The 13,437-nt window shown below is 48.4% G+C and overlaps 1 protein-coding gene across 1 annotated transcript; it reads right to left on the bottom strand.

Moving 5' to 3' along the window:
- Positions 1–269: 269 nt before the first annotated feature.
- LOC118096538 (potassium voltage-gated channel subfamily A member 6-like) lies at positions 270–4,455 on the bottom strand. Its single transcript, XM_035138486.2, has one exon. The coding sequence runs from the start codon at positions 4,339–4,341 to the stop codon at positions 2,797–2,799; it is 1,545 nt and encodes a 514-aa protein (XP_034994377.1). The 5' UTR covers positions 4,342–4,455; the 3' UTR covers positions 270–2,796.
- Between the last annotated feature and the right edge of the window lie 8,982 nt (positions 4,456–13,437).

Below are 13,437 nucleotides of genomic sequence, written 5' to 3'. Positions count from 1 at the left end.
TTATCTCATTGCCAATACAATTAATAAATAGACCTAAATCTAAATTAGAAGAAGGATTACTGCGATGTGTTCACTGTGGGCCTGGTTTGGAAGTTCCAGCTGGTACAAAATAGCCTCTGCTATTGCTCATCTGCTACAAAGCCAGAATAGAGTGGAACTAGGTACAATATTACTTCCCTCTGATTTTCAGCCTAGCCTAGCTTTAGCTTTTTGCTGCTGCATCACACTGTTGACTCCTGTGAAGTTTTTTGCCTACTAAGCCCCCTCAATCCTTTTCACATGTACGAGTGGCAAGCCGAGTGTCCCCCATCTTATTTGTGTGCATCTGATTATTTTCCCCTAAAGAATAGAACCTTACATTTTCTCTGGTTGTAATTTTGCGCATGTGTTTATTATAGATATAGTTACTGTTGTAAACCACTTTGGTATTTTTTTATGATATAGTGGTAATATACATTTTTTTTATAAATAAATAAGAATACTATAGTATAGGGTTCAATTTTGTCTTATGCCCTTGTCATCTGTTAAACCACCTTAGACCTCAAGCAACACTGGCAGGAATCTACTCAGGTTTTTTCTGCTTTATCTCAATGTCTCGAGGTAGATTCTTTTTCCAAACCCGCAAATTTTTCAGCATTCAGTCAATTCTGGGTAGCTTCCTCAAAAACAGACATAGGAGATATGATAGCCATCTTCAAATAGCTACAGTGAAGATGGAGGAAGCTTGTTTTCTCCTGCTCTGGAGGGTAGGACTCGAACCAATGGCTTCAAATTACAAGAAAGGAGATTCCGGCTAAACATTTGGAAAAACTTTCTGACGGGAAAAGCTGGTTGGCAGTGGAACGGAATCCCTTGGGAGATGGTGGGCTCTGCTTCTTTGGAGGTTTTTAAGCAGAGGTTGGATGGCCACCTGTGATGGATGCTTTACCTGAGATGCCTGCATTGCAGGGGGTTGGACTAGATGACCCTTGGGGTCCCTGCCAACTCTATGATTCTATGGCTTTCAAAATAACTTTTTCCAGTGTTCTAGTGCCTCACTCAGGGATGAGCTGCAAAACCTCTCACGTTGTTAAATTATGTAAACTGTTTTGCATATTACTTATCTTAATGGAATACTACACAATCCATTATTTATGGTGTTTTTCTCCTCGTCTCTTTCACTCATACACTCATTTTCTTGGGGTCATTTGCCAGCAAACCACCTGGGCTCCCCCACCCCCCACCCCAGAACGTGCACTTGGCCCATGAATGTATGCTCCACTGAAGGAAACCCTTGGCTCTCTCGGGAATGCATGTATGGCACATGCATTTTCAAAAAAGGTACCCGTGATGATGCTTTTTAAAAAAAATAAATGTTTTTTTTTGTAAAGGTAGGCAGTCTACTGGAAGCATGTCAGAAAGGGCAAGGCTTATAATGCATGCCAGCACTCAGTTTGCTGAGAGGCTATTAGCACTTTGGCACAGTGAACGAAAGGAGGGGCATCGCAGCAGCAACAGGCCTACGTACTTGCATTCGTTTATAAGCCCCTTCCCCCATGCCTACAACACAAAAGCAGGATTCCTGGGCAATTGGAGAAAGCTCACTTTAGGAACAGTTGTATGCACAGGAGCCTTTTCAGACTTTAAAACGAACGTGCTTAAGTCCAGGGCAGAACTTGCTATGGCAGCCACTTTCACACCAACACACTGCATTCATTTGTACATGTCAGAACATCTGAATGGTGTGTAGACAACCCACTGTCAGCCCTCATTTTGTTTGCGTTATGTTTTTCCTTCTGATCCAACGAACTGCATACAACCCCTAACGCAGAGAATTCCACGTACATTTCATTCCAATTACTTTACTTTTTTCCTTTCTACTAGAAAAGAACCATCTAGTCTCCAAGCATGTTTTCTGCGGGAGGGGGGGATGAAATGAGTTTAAAAGTTTTAACAGGTACACCACTAATATTTTTCAGCGTGCACCTGTTAAACTTTTAAACTCACGGCCTACGGCGCTCCTTTTCATCCACTCTTTCTCACAGGCCTGTTCCAGCAGACTGGATGGTGTTGGCAGGCAGCCCCTGGAAGCAAAATTCCAGCTGCTCCAGCCTAAGAGAAGGCAAAGAAAGGGCAGCTTGCAAAATCAACCTTCAGGGAAATCAGCAAAAATATCATGAGCCCCTCCTATTTTTAGACCAAGCATGGTTGATCATAGACTTTCGTCGCAAATAAACGAGCTTCTCCGAGCTGTGTGTATTCACAAACAAGCGCAACATGACACGACATGACATGAATACAAAGGAAAATTTGTGAAATTGCACGCTGCAAATTCTGGACAACAGCTTTCATTACTCAAAGGCATTAGCCAGTGGCTGATGTGGCTGTAAGAAATGTAAGGCTGGCAGTGGAACTCGAGGGCGTAGCAATTCCTAGCCTAATTGCATACTTGATGTGGCATATTGCTTTTGCTTCTGAGAGTAGATAAGATAATACGATCCATCCGCAGGCAACCGCTGGAATGAAATCTTCTCCGCCCCCAGAAAAATAAATAAATAACGGATACACAACAGGTCAACGCCCCGTTGATGGGGGAAGGAAATTAAGCAACTTATTACAGAAGTCAATGAAGCAACATAAATGAGGGAGTCCGTGTCCAAATCACACAGCAGCTTTTATTCCAAGGAGCACAAATCGTTTCCATTCAGGCAAAGAAGTGTTGTCATTCTCCTGCTTCTCCAATGCAAAGATGATCAGCTGCAGTTTTCGTCTGCACAGCTTGAAGCTGGCAGGTTCAACTGAGGGCGATGGAAGTGATCACACGTCCGTCAACAGCTTGTTCTCTTTACAGGCGTGGTTGCTGGTTGGAATAAAGTTGGAGTATTTTGCAGATTCTAAACCTTCTGCCTCCAGAAAGTCGGATTTACTGAGTGTCTGGTTGCTGTCGCCTTTCTTGGGCTCCGAAGAAGGAGACTGCTGCTGTCCACAAGTGACGTGAGTATAACGGGACTGCTCCTCTTGGTCAGTTTCTCGGTGGTAGAAGTAGTTGAAGTTGGAGACAATGACAGGCACCGGGAGGGCGATTGTCAGCACGCCGGCAATGGCGCACAACGACCCCACAATCTTGCCCCCGATTGTCATCGGGTACATGTCTCCATAGCCCACCGTGGTCATTGACACTACTGCCCACCAGAAAGCATCTGGGATGCTAGTGAACAAAGATTCCGGGTCATCGGTCTCAGCAAAATAAACGGCACTGGAGAAGAGAATCACTCCGATGAAAAGGAAGAAGATGAGGAGGCCCAGTTCCCTCATGCTGGCTTGCAGGGTCTTCCCCAAGATCTGCAGCCCCTTGGAGTGCCTGGAGAGCTTGAAGATCCGGAAGACCCTGACCAGGCGGATGACTCTCAAGATAGCCAAGGACATGGCTTGCTGTTGGCCTCCATTGCTGCTGCTGCTACTGCTGCCCTGCGGCTGCTCCCTCTTCTGCTGCTCCTGAGCCAGCTCCGTCCCCAGCGTGATGAAGTAAGGGATGATGGCCACAATGTCAATGATGTTCATGATGTTCCTGGAGAACTCGGACTTGCTGGGGCAGGCGAAGAAGCGCACCAGCAGCTCGAAGGAGAACCAGATGATGCAGAGCGTTTCGATGAGGAAGAAAGGGTCCGTGAAGAAGGGGCGAACGCTGGACGGTGGGCGCACGGGCAACGGGGTCCCTCCATCGAACTGCAGTGAGAGCAAGTCGTCCTCACGCAGAGGGTCCCTGGGGGGCTCCTCTCCGTAGCTGCCGCCCTTGCTCTCCAGGCGGAACTCGGGCAAGGTCTCCAGGCAGAAGATGACGATGGAGATGAGGATGACCAGCACGGAGACGATGGCGATGCCCCGCGCGGGCCCCGAGCTCTCCGGGTACTCGAAGAGGAGCCACAGCTGGCGCTGAAAGGGCTTCGTGGGCAGCGGCCTCTCATCCTCGGCGATGAAGCCCTCGTCCTCGCGGAAGGCGCCGATGGCCTCCTCGCCCAGCTGGTAGAAGCGCAGCTCCTCCACGAAGAGGTCCAGGGGCACGTGCGCGGGCCGGCGCAGCCTGCCGCCCGACTGGTAGTAGTGCAGCACGGCGTCGAAGCTGCTCCGGCTGCGGTCGAAGAAGTACTCGTTGCGCAGCGGGTCGAAGAAGCGCGCGCGGCGCCGGGGGTCGCCCAGCAGCGTGTCCGGGAAGGCGGCTAGCGTGCGCGGCAGCGTCTCGAAGCGCAGCCCGGACACGTTGAGCACCAGCCGCTCGCCCCCGACGCCGCTCGCCTCGGGGGAGGAGGGCGCCGCCTCCGCGCGGCCGGGGACTCCCCAGGGCGGCTCCTCCGGCCCCGCCATCGAAGCCCGCCGGAGCGCCCTCGCTGCGCCCGCCTGGCTCTCCTCCCGCCCGGCCGCCCCGTCGGGCTGCCCGGGGCTGCGCCCGCCTCCTACCTTCCCTCGCCCTCGGCGGCGTCTCTCTCTCGCGCGCGCCTTCCAAGGATGCCTCGCCCCTTCGGCGGCGGCAGTGGCGATGCTCCGCTCCTCCTGTTGCTGCTGGCGGGCTCCGGGCGCGTCTGGCGCTCGCTTGCTCGCTCGCTCCCCGCCGGCGCTTCTTCGGCTCCTCCTCCTGCTGCTCCTCCCCGCCGCTGTCCTCCGTCGGACCGGCGGCACCCCGCTCTCCTTTTCGCTGCCTGCTTCCTTCCGCGCGCCCACAGGCGGAGGCACCAGAATGCCATCTATTCGGACCCCGGGCCAGGATCACCTGATCTCCCCGCTCTCTCCCCTCTGGACAAGGCAACGCAGGTGAGAGCTGGGTAGCGTTGCTACCGTTCTTCTGGCAAAATACAGGACGGGGCGGGGCGGTTGGGGCCGATTTTGTGTTTCATCTGGTGCTGAAGTGACTTTAAAGCAATCCATTCCCGTCTATCGCAGCCTAACGGGATGACCCCTCTGGAATTTGTCGCGCGCGCACGCACGCACCCGTGCACACGCATAGAGGTGAATTTGTAGATCTGTTCGTACTTGGCGAGGCGATTGTAAGATGAGCTGTTTGTACAAAGGCTACCAGTTGTGGAATGACCCTACTAAATGCAAACACTGGTGAGACAGGTGCATTCTGTGCATACTCATGCCCTTCATTTCTGATGCTTACATTTCCTCATCAAGTCTCCTCTGCTGGTGTCTGGGGGAAGAGGTTTGCAAGGAGGAGGTGTTTGCCCACCTGAGTGATGGAAATGGCACCTGGCAACTTCTCTCCTTTGCTAACCCTCTCCCTTGCTGCTTTACTGCCCACAAGGACAGGGCAGTGGAGGTGGCTCAAGAAGAAGCAGTGACTGCTTTTGTTTCTTTGTTCACCTGCCCTTTCACTCTAGGTCAGGCAGGGAGAGCCTTCAGGTGTTGTACTACAACCGTCATCCCTGACCATTGGCTCTGCTGCCTGGAGCTGATGTCCAAGACCACAGTTTACCCATCTCCTCTCCTGTTAGGGGCAAAAGTAAGGGGCTGGACCCAGTAATCTGAAAGTAGGTGGGGAAGGAGCTAAAAGGAGACCAAGAGAAGCAGAGACAGGAGGGCAAGTATTAAATTGAAGCTAACTAAAGAATGAGGCAGTCTTGAGCAGAGATAAGAGGAGAGGGGGCAGGGCTTAGCAGGACATCACAGCCTGTGTGGAGAAGAAGCACTGAAGATGCCCTGGCTTGGTGCGGTTCAGGAAGAAATAATGTGTTTCTTCAGCCAAAAAGCATGCCAGACATAGAGATGATTTTATACTGGACAAAATCAGTCAACTCTTTTGGACATTGTACACACATCGCTCCTTGCTCTGTCTCTGGTGTGTTCCCGTTGTTGCTGTGCAAATACAGACTACACATGACATTAGCCATGATTCATATGTATCCTGTAGTTTCTTGAGAAATGCTGTTGTTTGGAGCGTTTGCCTTCGAAGCAGCTTCCATCCAATTTGCGCAGGTAAGCCACAGTTGAGCTGGTTTGAAGCAGCCGTTGCACATTTGCAGGTGACCCCTTCAATGAAGGGAGTTCTGTGTGGGGAAACAAATCAGGTAATTAATGTGCATTGGGTGAAAATTCCCCTGCTCCCTCTCTGGTGTGTACACCAATGTAAAAAACAAAACCCAAACAACGAGTTGATATTCAGCAGGGGGAAATGACCTTGAAGCATTTTAAACCAGTAATGTGTACATAGCCTTTTTCTCCTCCAGAGGGCATGATTAGAGATGCTCAGTCTTCTATAAAGAGACGGAGCCATAGATGGAGACAAGAGAGCTGGATATGTCATTGGAATAGGAGGACAAATATGTCAAGGGGTTGAATGTGAATTAAAGGCAGAAGGTGGTAGCAGAGGGGGCAAAGAGAATACCACTAGATCAATGGGATGCAGGTCACAGAATGAGCATGAAGCGGAAATGTTCTGCACATGAACGATGTTCCTTGTTGAAGGAGATGAAGCATTTACCAGACAGAAAATTCTGCATTAGAGGTCAGAGATGGCTGAGCTCTTGATGAAGCCAAGATCAAGAGTGTGTGGGGAGTCCGTCCAAAGCTGAAGACTGAAAGAGGAAATTATGGAGAGGGGCTGGAGGCTGCTGAGTGACATAGTAGCCAATGCTGTAGAAGACAGAATCGGGATTCAAGATGACCTAAACTGATTGGAAAACGGGGCCCAAACTAACAAAATGAATTACTGTTGGGACAAAAGAAAGGTTCTGCACTTAGGTAGGAAAAACCAGATGCACAAATATAAGATTTGGGGGGGGGGGGTCACCTGGCCTGCTAGCAGTACGTGTGAAAAGGATCTAGGGGTCTTGGTGGACCACAAGCTTAACTTGAGTAATCCGTGTGATGCAGCAGCAAAAATAAGTTAATGATAGGTTAGGCTGCATCAACAGAAGTCTGGTGTCCAGATCAAGGGAAGTAATAGCAACATTCTATTCTGCCTTGGTCAGACCACACCTAGAATACTGTGGCCAGTTCTGGGTGCTACAGCTTAAGAAGGATATTGACAAGCTGGAACATATGCAGAGAAGGATGAGCAAAATGGTCAAGGGTTTGGAAACCAAGCCTTATGAAGAGCAATTGAAGAAGCTGGGTATGTTTAGCCTGGGTTTGAGGAGACTGGGAGGAGATATGATACACATCTTCAATTATCTCAAGGGCTGTCATATGGAAGGTGGGGCAAGCTACGTAGCGATGCCCTGCCCCCGGGTGCACGTCATGTTTGCTGCTCCGGGTGCCCAAGCGGCTTCCTACGCCACTGACTGTAAAGCACAATGCCAGTGAGATTGCAGCCCCCTCTTATCTCAATTTGCGGAGGTCCCAACCCATGTACATTGTCATATCCCTATGGCATAAACTCCTGAACCACTATCTCATTCAATGCATGTGGCGGGATGACTTCACAAATTTGTGGTCAGGAAAAATCCATGCCAAATTGCTGTCCTATGAGATCTCGCTCACTGAATTCCTCAAACTGGATCTAAATGCGGCAAAAAGGTGTATAAATCAAAGGCTGGATGATGCAGAGCTATACCAAAATTTCTTAGCTGGTGGTGGAGTCTGCTCGCCGTTAAATTTCGGCATAACCCCTATTTACCGTGCTCCGTCCTATTTAACATCGCTTACGGCCGCGTCTCACCGATATGCCTTCATTAAAGCTAGGTTCAATGAGACATAGATTTACTAAGGGCCAGGTCTCTTCAATGTGTGCTTGTGAAATTAAAACATCTGAATCTCTACATGATGTTATGTTTATCTGCCCTTTGTACAGTTCGGCTCGTGCTAGTATACTAAATTCCATAATCCAGCCTATGGCTGACAAACCAGTTGACCTACAGCTTGCCTGGGTTCTTCAAGATGTGGATCCTTATATTACTCTACAGGTTGCTAAATTCCTAACAGCCATCCTCTCGTACAAGAGACGGAATGGAATGTTAGCTGATTATTTATAGTTACAAGAATTTTCTATAATGACATCAGATATTGATTTTAGAGTAGTGCCTAAATTTTTAATCATAATCTTAAACTTTTCTTTTTGAATTGTTAATATTTGTCCTTGTGAGCTGTGAATTGTGTTATATTATTTGTGGCTTGTACGAGTCCGCTGTTTTATATGATTTATTTTGTTGTGTTGTGCTTTATGATGGGCGTAAAGCCAAATAAACATCTTTTGTTTGTTTGTACATTGCTGTGGGTCCTGTTGATACTCCGTAGCTCAGAGTAAGCCCTGATAGCAAGAGCCAGAGTCTTCGCCAGCCCCCCTACAAAAGTTCACCTAAATGTAAAGTAACAAATGGAAATTTGTGCCAGGGGACTGTGCCCCAAGCCTTTCAAGTGTTTAGCACCTGAAAGGTGTCTGTCACCTACAGAGCCTCAGTGAAGAGCAGTGGGGGAAAGTCCATACAGGGAAATCCATCTTTATAGATCAAACCTGGAGTCCAATGACATTTGCACAAAGGGCAAGCAGCAGAAGGTCCTCGGAGAATCATCTCTCATTTCATAGACCCTCATGACAACTGGATGCAAAGAAGGGAAAGGCAATGCTTTCAGCGAACTTTCAAAGACAAGAGGAGGAAATAGCTACAGATTGGTTTACAGTTTAATTTTTATTTTAGTCCAAGGTCGAGGTCAGTAACAATGTGAAGATTCTGAGACAAGTCTCACTTTTGTGCCATGATAAACCTGCTCCTCCTGTGCCTTAATGGGGAGACGGATGATATTGTCAGATGACTGGGATACGGCTCTACATAATTTATCCCATTTCTCTTGAAATTCCTTCTCAGAGCTTTTGAGAGAGGGATTCTTGTGCCATAATGGAACTGTAATTTTTTTTATACATAAAAAACCCCTTAATCTTTTATGGAAGGAGCACATGTCAAATGGCTGGGGGCTGTTGCATTTTTAATGCAAACTGCATATCCCAGGTTTGCTTTGAAATATTGAGAATTGTTCTCATACAGATCTGCAGGCTAATAAAGATGCTTTGTAAATAAGGGTTCCAAAATAAGCGTTTTTTTCTCTCTTTGCAACGTTTGACCAGTGAATGGCCACTGCAGTTGTGGAGTGACCATTCTTCAGTCTTCTTGTCTATATTGTGGGAATGTTGAGGGTGGCAGGAGAGGATATATTATTAATATCCTTCCTAACTTGTGCTAGCAAGTTTCTTCACTTAGCAGAGTGCATTCCCCTTCTTACGCAGCAGAAAGCTGGTTGCAAACTCGTGTGAGTTTCTTAAGACAATACAGTGGTACCTCGGTTTATGAACACAATTGGTTCCAGAAGTCTGTTCATAAACTGAAGCGTTCATAAACTGAAGCAAACTTTCCCATTGAAAGTAATGGAAAGTGGATTAATCCGTTCCAGACGGGTCCGCGGAGTACTCAACCTGAAGCGTACTTAACCCGAAGCATGGGTGTAATTGGTTCCGGAAGTCTGTTCATAAACTGAAGCGTTCATAAACTGAAGCGTTCATAAACTGAAGCGAACTTTCCCACTGAAAGTAATGGAGAGTGAATTAATCTGTTCCAGATGGGTCCGCAGCGTTCGTAAACCGAAAATTCGTAAACCGAGGTGTTCATAAACCGAAGTTCCACTGTAAACCATTCAATCTGGCTTGCCCAGATTGAGATATGTTCTAATATTCCTGGTAAGAGCCCTTTGAATCTCTCCTAAAAGAATAAAGACAAAATAATCTTATTCATAAGTAACAAAAAGTAGTTTTTACTCATAATGAGGCAGAGCACTGTGTTATCCCTGAAGGCAGGCTTTAGGCTTAAACAGGTTTACCCCATATGGAAGATAACCAGCCAGCAGTACAGCCCAGGAAGTTCACAGGACGAAAGAGAAGATCGAAGAGAGGAAGGTGGCAGTGTGACTTGCCCTTTTATCAGGTCTGGAAAGGTCACGCCCACCTACCAGTCACATGCAAGGAAGGATGCTCCAGGCCAGGAGGAACAGGAAGTTCGACAGGCTGGACCAACATCCCCTGCATGACCACTCTAGCAAAACAGGTAATGTTGTACTTGACTGCTCCCAGTGGATTATATATACCGTATATTCTGGCCTATAAGACGACTTTTGAACCCAGGAAAATCTTTTCAGAAGTTGGGGGATCGTCTTATACGCCAGGTATAAGATTCTGCGGTCACCGCATATGGTGGGGGGAGCTCAAAAACGGCCCGCAAGCGCATCCCCGCCATATGCAGCGACCGTGTAAGCAGCTGCCGCTTTCTTTCCGTGCAGGAAGAGGAGATGGGTGGGGCTTTCCTCCCTGCAGGAAAAGAAAGCAGCAGCCGCTTACTCGCGTGTAAGCAGCAGCCGCTTTCTTTCCGTGCAGGAAGAGGGGATGCACGGGGCTTTCCTCCCTGCAGGAAAGAAAGCAACAGCTGCTTACTCGCATGTAAGCAGCAGCCTCCGCTTTCTTTCCATGCAGGAAGAGGGGATGCACGGGGCTTTCCTCCGTGCAGGAAAGAAAGCAACAGCCGCTTACTCGCATTTAAGCAGCAGCCTCCGCTTTTTTTCCGTGCAGCAGAGGGGACGCACGAAGCTTTACTCCCTCCTCCCTGCAGGGAAAGAAAGCGTCACCTAATTACGCGTGTGTAAGCAACTGCCGCTTTCTTTTCCTGCAGGAAGAGGGGAAAGAAAAGCACAGAAAGAAAATGTGCACGGCAGCCTCTTTCTTTCTCTCTCTCTCTCCCCCCCCCCCACCTCGGTGCCTGGAACAACAGAGTGCCAGTGGAGCAGGCTCCCTCCCCTTCTCCCTGTCCCCACCTCCCTCCGAATGAAATCTACGGTAGTTCAGGTAGTTCTTAGCATACCTGCAAGTAAGTGCATTTAAGCACCTGTGCATTTAAGCACTGATGTCTCTCTTTTGGCTTCATTTACTGGTGTTTAAAAAGCGGGGAGAGGAAGAGATACAGAAAATTTTTAATTGGTGTGCGTTGGAATTTTGGGATATACTCATTAAGGTGAGTATATCCCAAACTCTATATTTTGACTGGAAAAGTAGGGGGTCGTCTTATACGCCCAGTCGCCTTATACACCGGAATATACGGTATATATCCCAGAAGCTAAGAAAAAATGACGAGATTCTGTATGTGACTCTACATATATCTGCATCTTCTTTTTGGCACTTTTACTGATACATACATATACTCTTGCCATTGGTGTGTGAGATCCATGGGGAAAGGCCTCATTCTCCTTGATCCGTGGTAGATGCTTCAAGAAATGAGGTAACTGAAGACCATGCAAAAACATTAAAAGGGACATGGGTGGCGCTGCGGTCTAAACCACAGAGCCTAGGGCTTGCCGATCAGAAGGTCGGCGGTTCAAATCCCCGTGACGGGGTGAGCTCCCGTTGCTCGGTCCCAGCTCCTGCCAACCTAGCAGTTCAAAAGCACGTCAAAGTGCAAGTAGATAAATAGGTACTGCTACCGGGTACAGTGGGAAGGTAAACGGCGCTTCTGTGCGCTGCTCTGGTCCGCCAGAAGTGGCTTAGTCATGCTGGCCACATGACCCGGAAGCTGTACGCTGGCTCCCTCGGCCAGTAAAGCGAGATGAGCGCTGCAATCCCAGAGTCACCCGGGACTGGACCTAATGGTCAGGGGTCCCTTTACCTTTACACATTAAAAGGGATTCAAACAGGCCCTGGACAGATAGCTCTCTGTCCCTAGTCGCCTTCAAGGTTTTCTCTAACTTTCTTATGGATAGTATGACACTCCTTCAATAGCTGTTGTACCCCCAGAATAGAAGACTAAGGCCTTTTAACTGAGGCCGTTTCTCTGTTGGGGTCCCAAGAACCTGCTCTGGGTGAGCTGGGTATATGTTAGCAAATAAAACCAGAATAACGGCAGATTTCTAACATGGTGAAAACGTCAGAAACAAACCCAAGAAAGTCGTAACTCCCCAAATCGATAGAAGACGTACCAACATGGACTGCAATGAAGTGTCTTCTCTTATCCAGGCTAAACCACTGTTCCTCGTAAGCTTGGTTTCCACACCCTTTTCCATCTTGGTCACTCTCCTCTGCACATATTCTACCTTGTCATTTTCCCTCTTAAACTGCAGAGACCAGAAACTGGACACAGGACTCCAGGCAGTCAGGTCAAAGCTACTTCCCTTGTACAGCTGCTACTTCCCTTGATCTACACCAGGGGTACCCAAACTAAGGCCCGGGGGCCGGATGCGGCCCAATCACCTTCTAAATCCGGCCCACAGACAGTCCGGGGATCAGCATGTTTTTACATGAGTAGAATGTGTGCTTTTCTTTAAAATGCATCTCTGGGTTATTTGTCAGGTATAGGAATTCATATTTTTTTCCAAAATATAGTCCGGCCCCCCACAAGGTCTGAGGGACAGTGGACCGGCCCCCTGCTGAAAAAGTTTGCTGACCCCTGATCTACACTATGTTTCTGTCTATACAGCCTACGACTGAATTCACTTTCTTTGCTGCTGCATCACACTGATGACTCAGGTTAAGCTTGTGGTTTACTAAGACTGCTAGATCCTTTTCACACCATACAGTTGTCAGGCCAGGTGTCCCTTATCCTATATTTGTGCCTCTGATTATTCCTGCCCAAGCGCAGGACCTTACGGTTGTCCCAACCGAAATTCTTTTTGTTACTTCGGACCCAGTTTCACAGCCTGTTAAGCTCATATTGAATCCCAATTCCATCTTCTGAGGACGCTCCATTTGGTGTCATCCACAAATGTGTTGGCCGTCCCATCAAGTCCTTCATCCAAATTAACTGGTTAGATAGTATAGCAGGGCATCTGCTGCTGAAGGAATAAGGTTGCCTTCCATTTCTATGTAGGAGTGCCAGTGCAAATAAGTGTAAATAGTGTTTGACTGTCTATCAGCTCCACCTGGTACGCAGGCTGAGACCCTACCTGCCTGCAGATTGTCTTGCCAGAGTGGTGCATGCTCTGGTTATCTCCCGCTTGGACTACTGCAATGCGCTCTACGTGGGGCTACCTTTGAAGGTGACCCGGAAACTACAACTAATCCAGAATGCGGCAGCTAGACTGGTGACTGGGAGCGGCCGCCGAGACCACATAACACCGGTCTTGAAAGATCTACATTGGCTCCCAGTACATTTCTGAGCACAGTTCAAAGTGTTGGTGCTGACCTTTAAAGCCCTAAATGGCCTCGGTCCAGTATACCTGAAGGAGCGTCTCCACCCCCATCATTCTGCCCGGACACTGAGGTCCAGTACCGAGGGCCTTCTGCCGGTTCCCTCATTGCGAGAAGCCAAGTTGCAGGGAACCAGGCAGAGGGCCTTCTCGGTGGTGGCGCCTGCCCTGTGGAACGTCCTCCCATCAGATGTCAAAAAGGAAAACAGCTACCAGATTTTTAGAAGACATCTGAAGGCAGCCCTGTTTAGGGAGGCTTTTAATGTTTAACAAATTAGTGTATTTTAATGTTTCTGTTGGAAGCCGCCCAGA

Source organism: Zootoca vivipara, chromosome 5, assembly GCF_963506605.1.
Source record: "Zootoca vivipara chromosome 5, rZooViv1.1, whole genome shotgun sequence".
Classification (NCBI taxonomy): Eukaryota; Metazoa; Chordata; class Lepidosauria; order Squamata; family Lacertidae; genus Zootoca; species Zootoca vivipara.
The sequence above is the reverse complement of the archived record's forward strand: the minus strand, read 5'-3'. Positions and strand labels throughout refer to the sequence as shown.

Bases quoted from the DNA above. Each gene is read 5' to 3' on its own strand.
- LOC118096538 (XM_035138486.2), bottom strand. From the start codon at position 4,341: ATGGCGGGGCCGGAGGAGCCGCCCTGGGGAGTCCCCGGCCGCGCGGAG.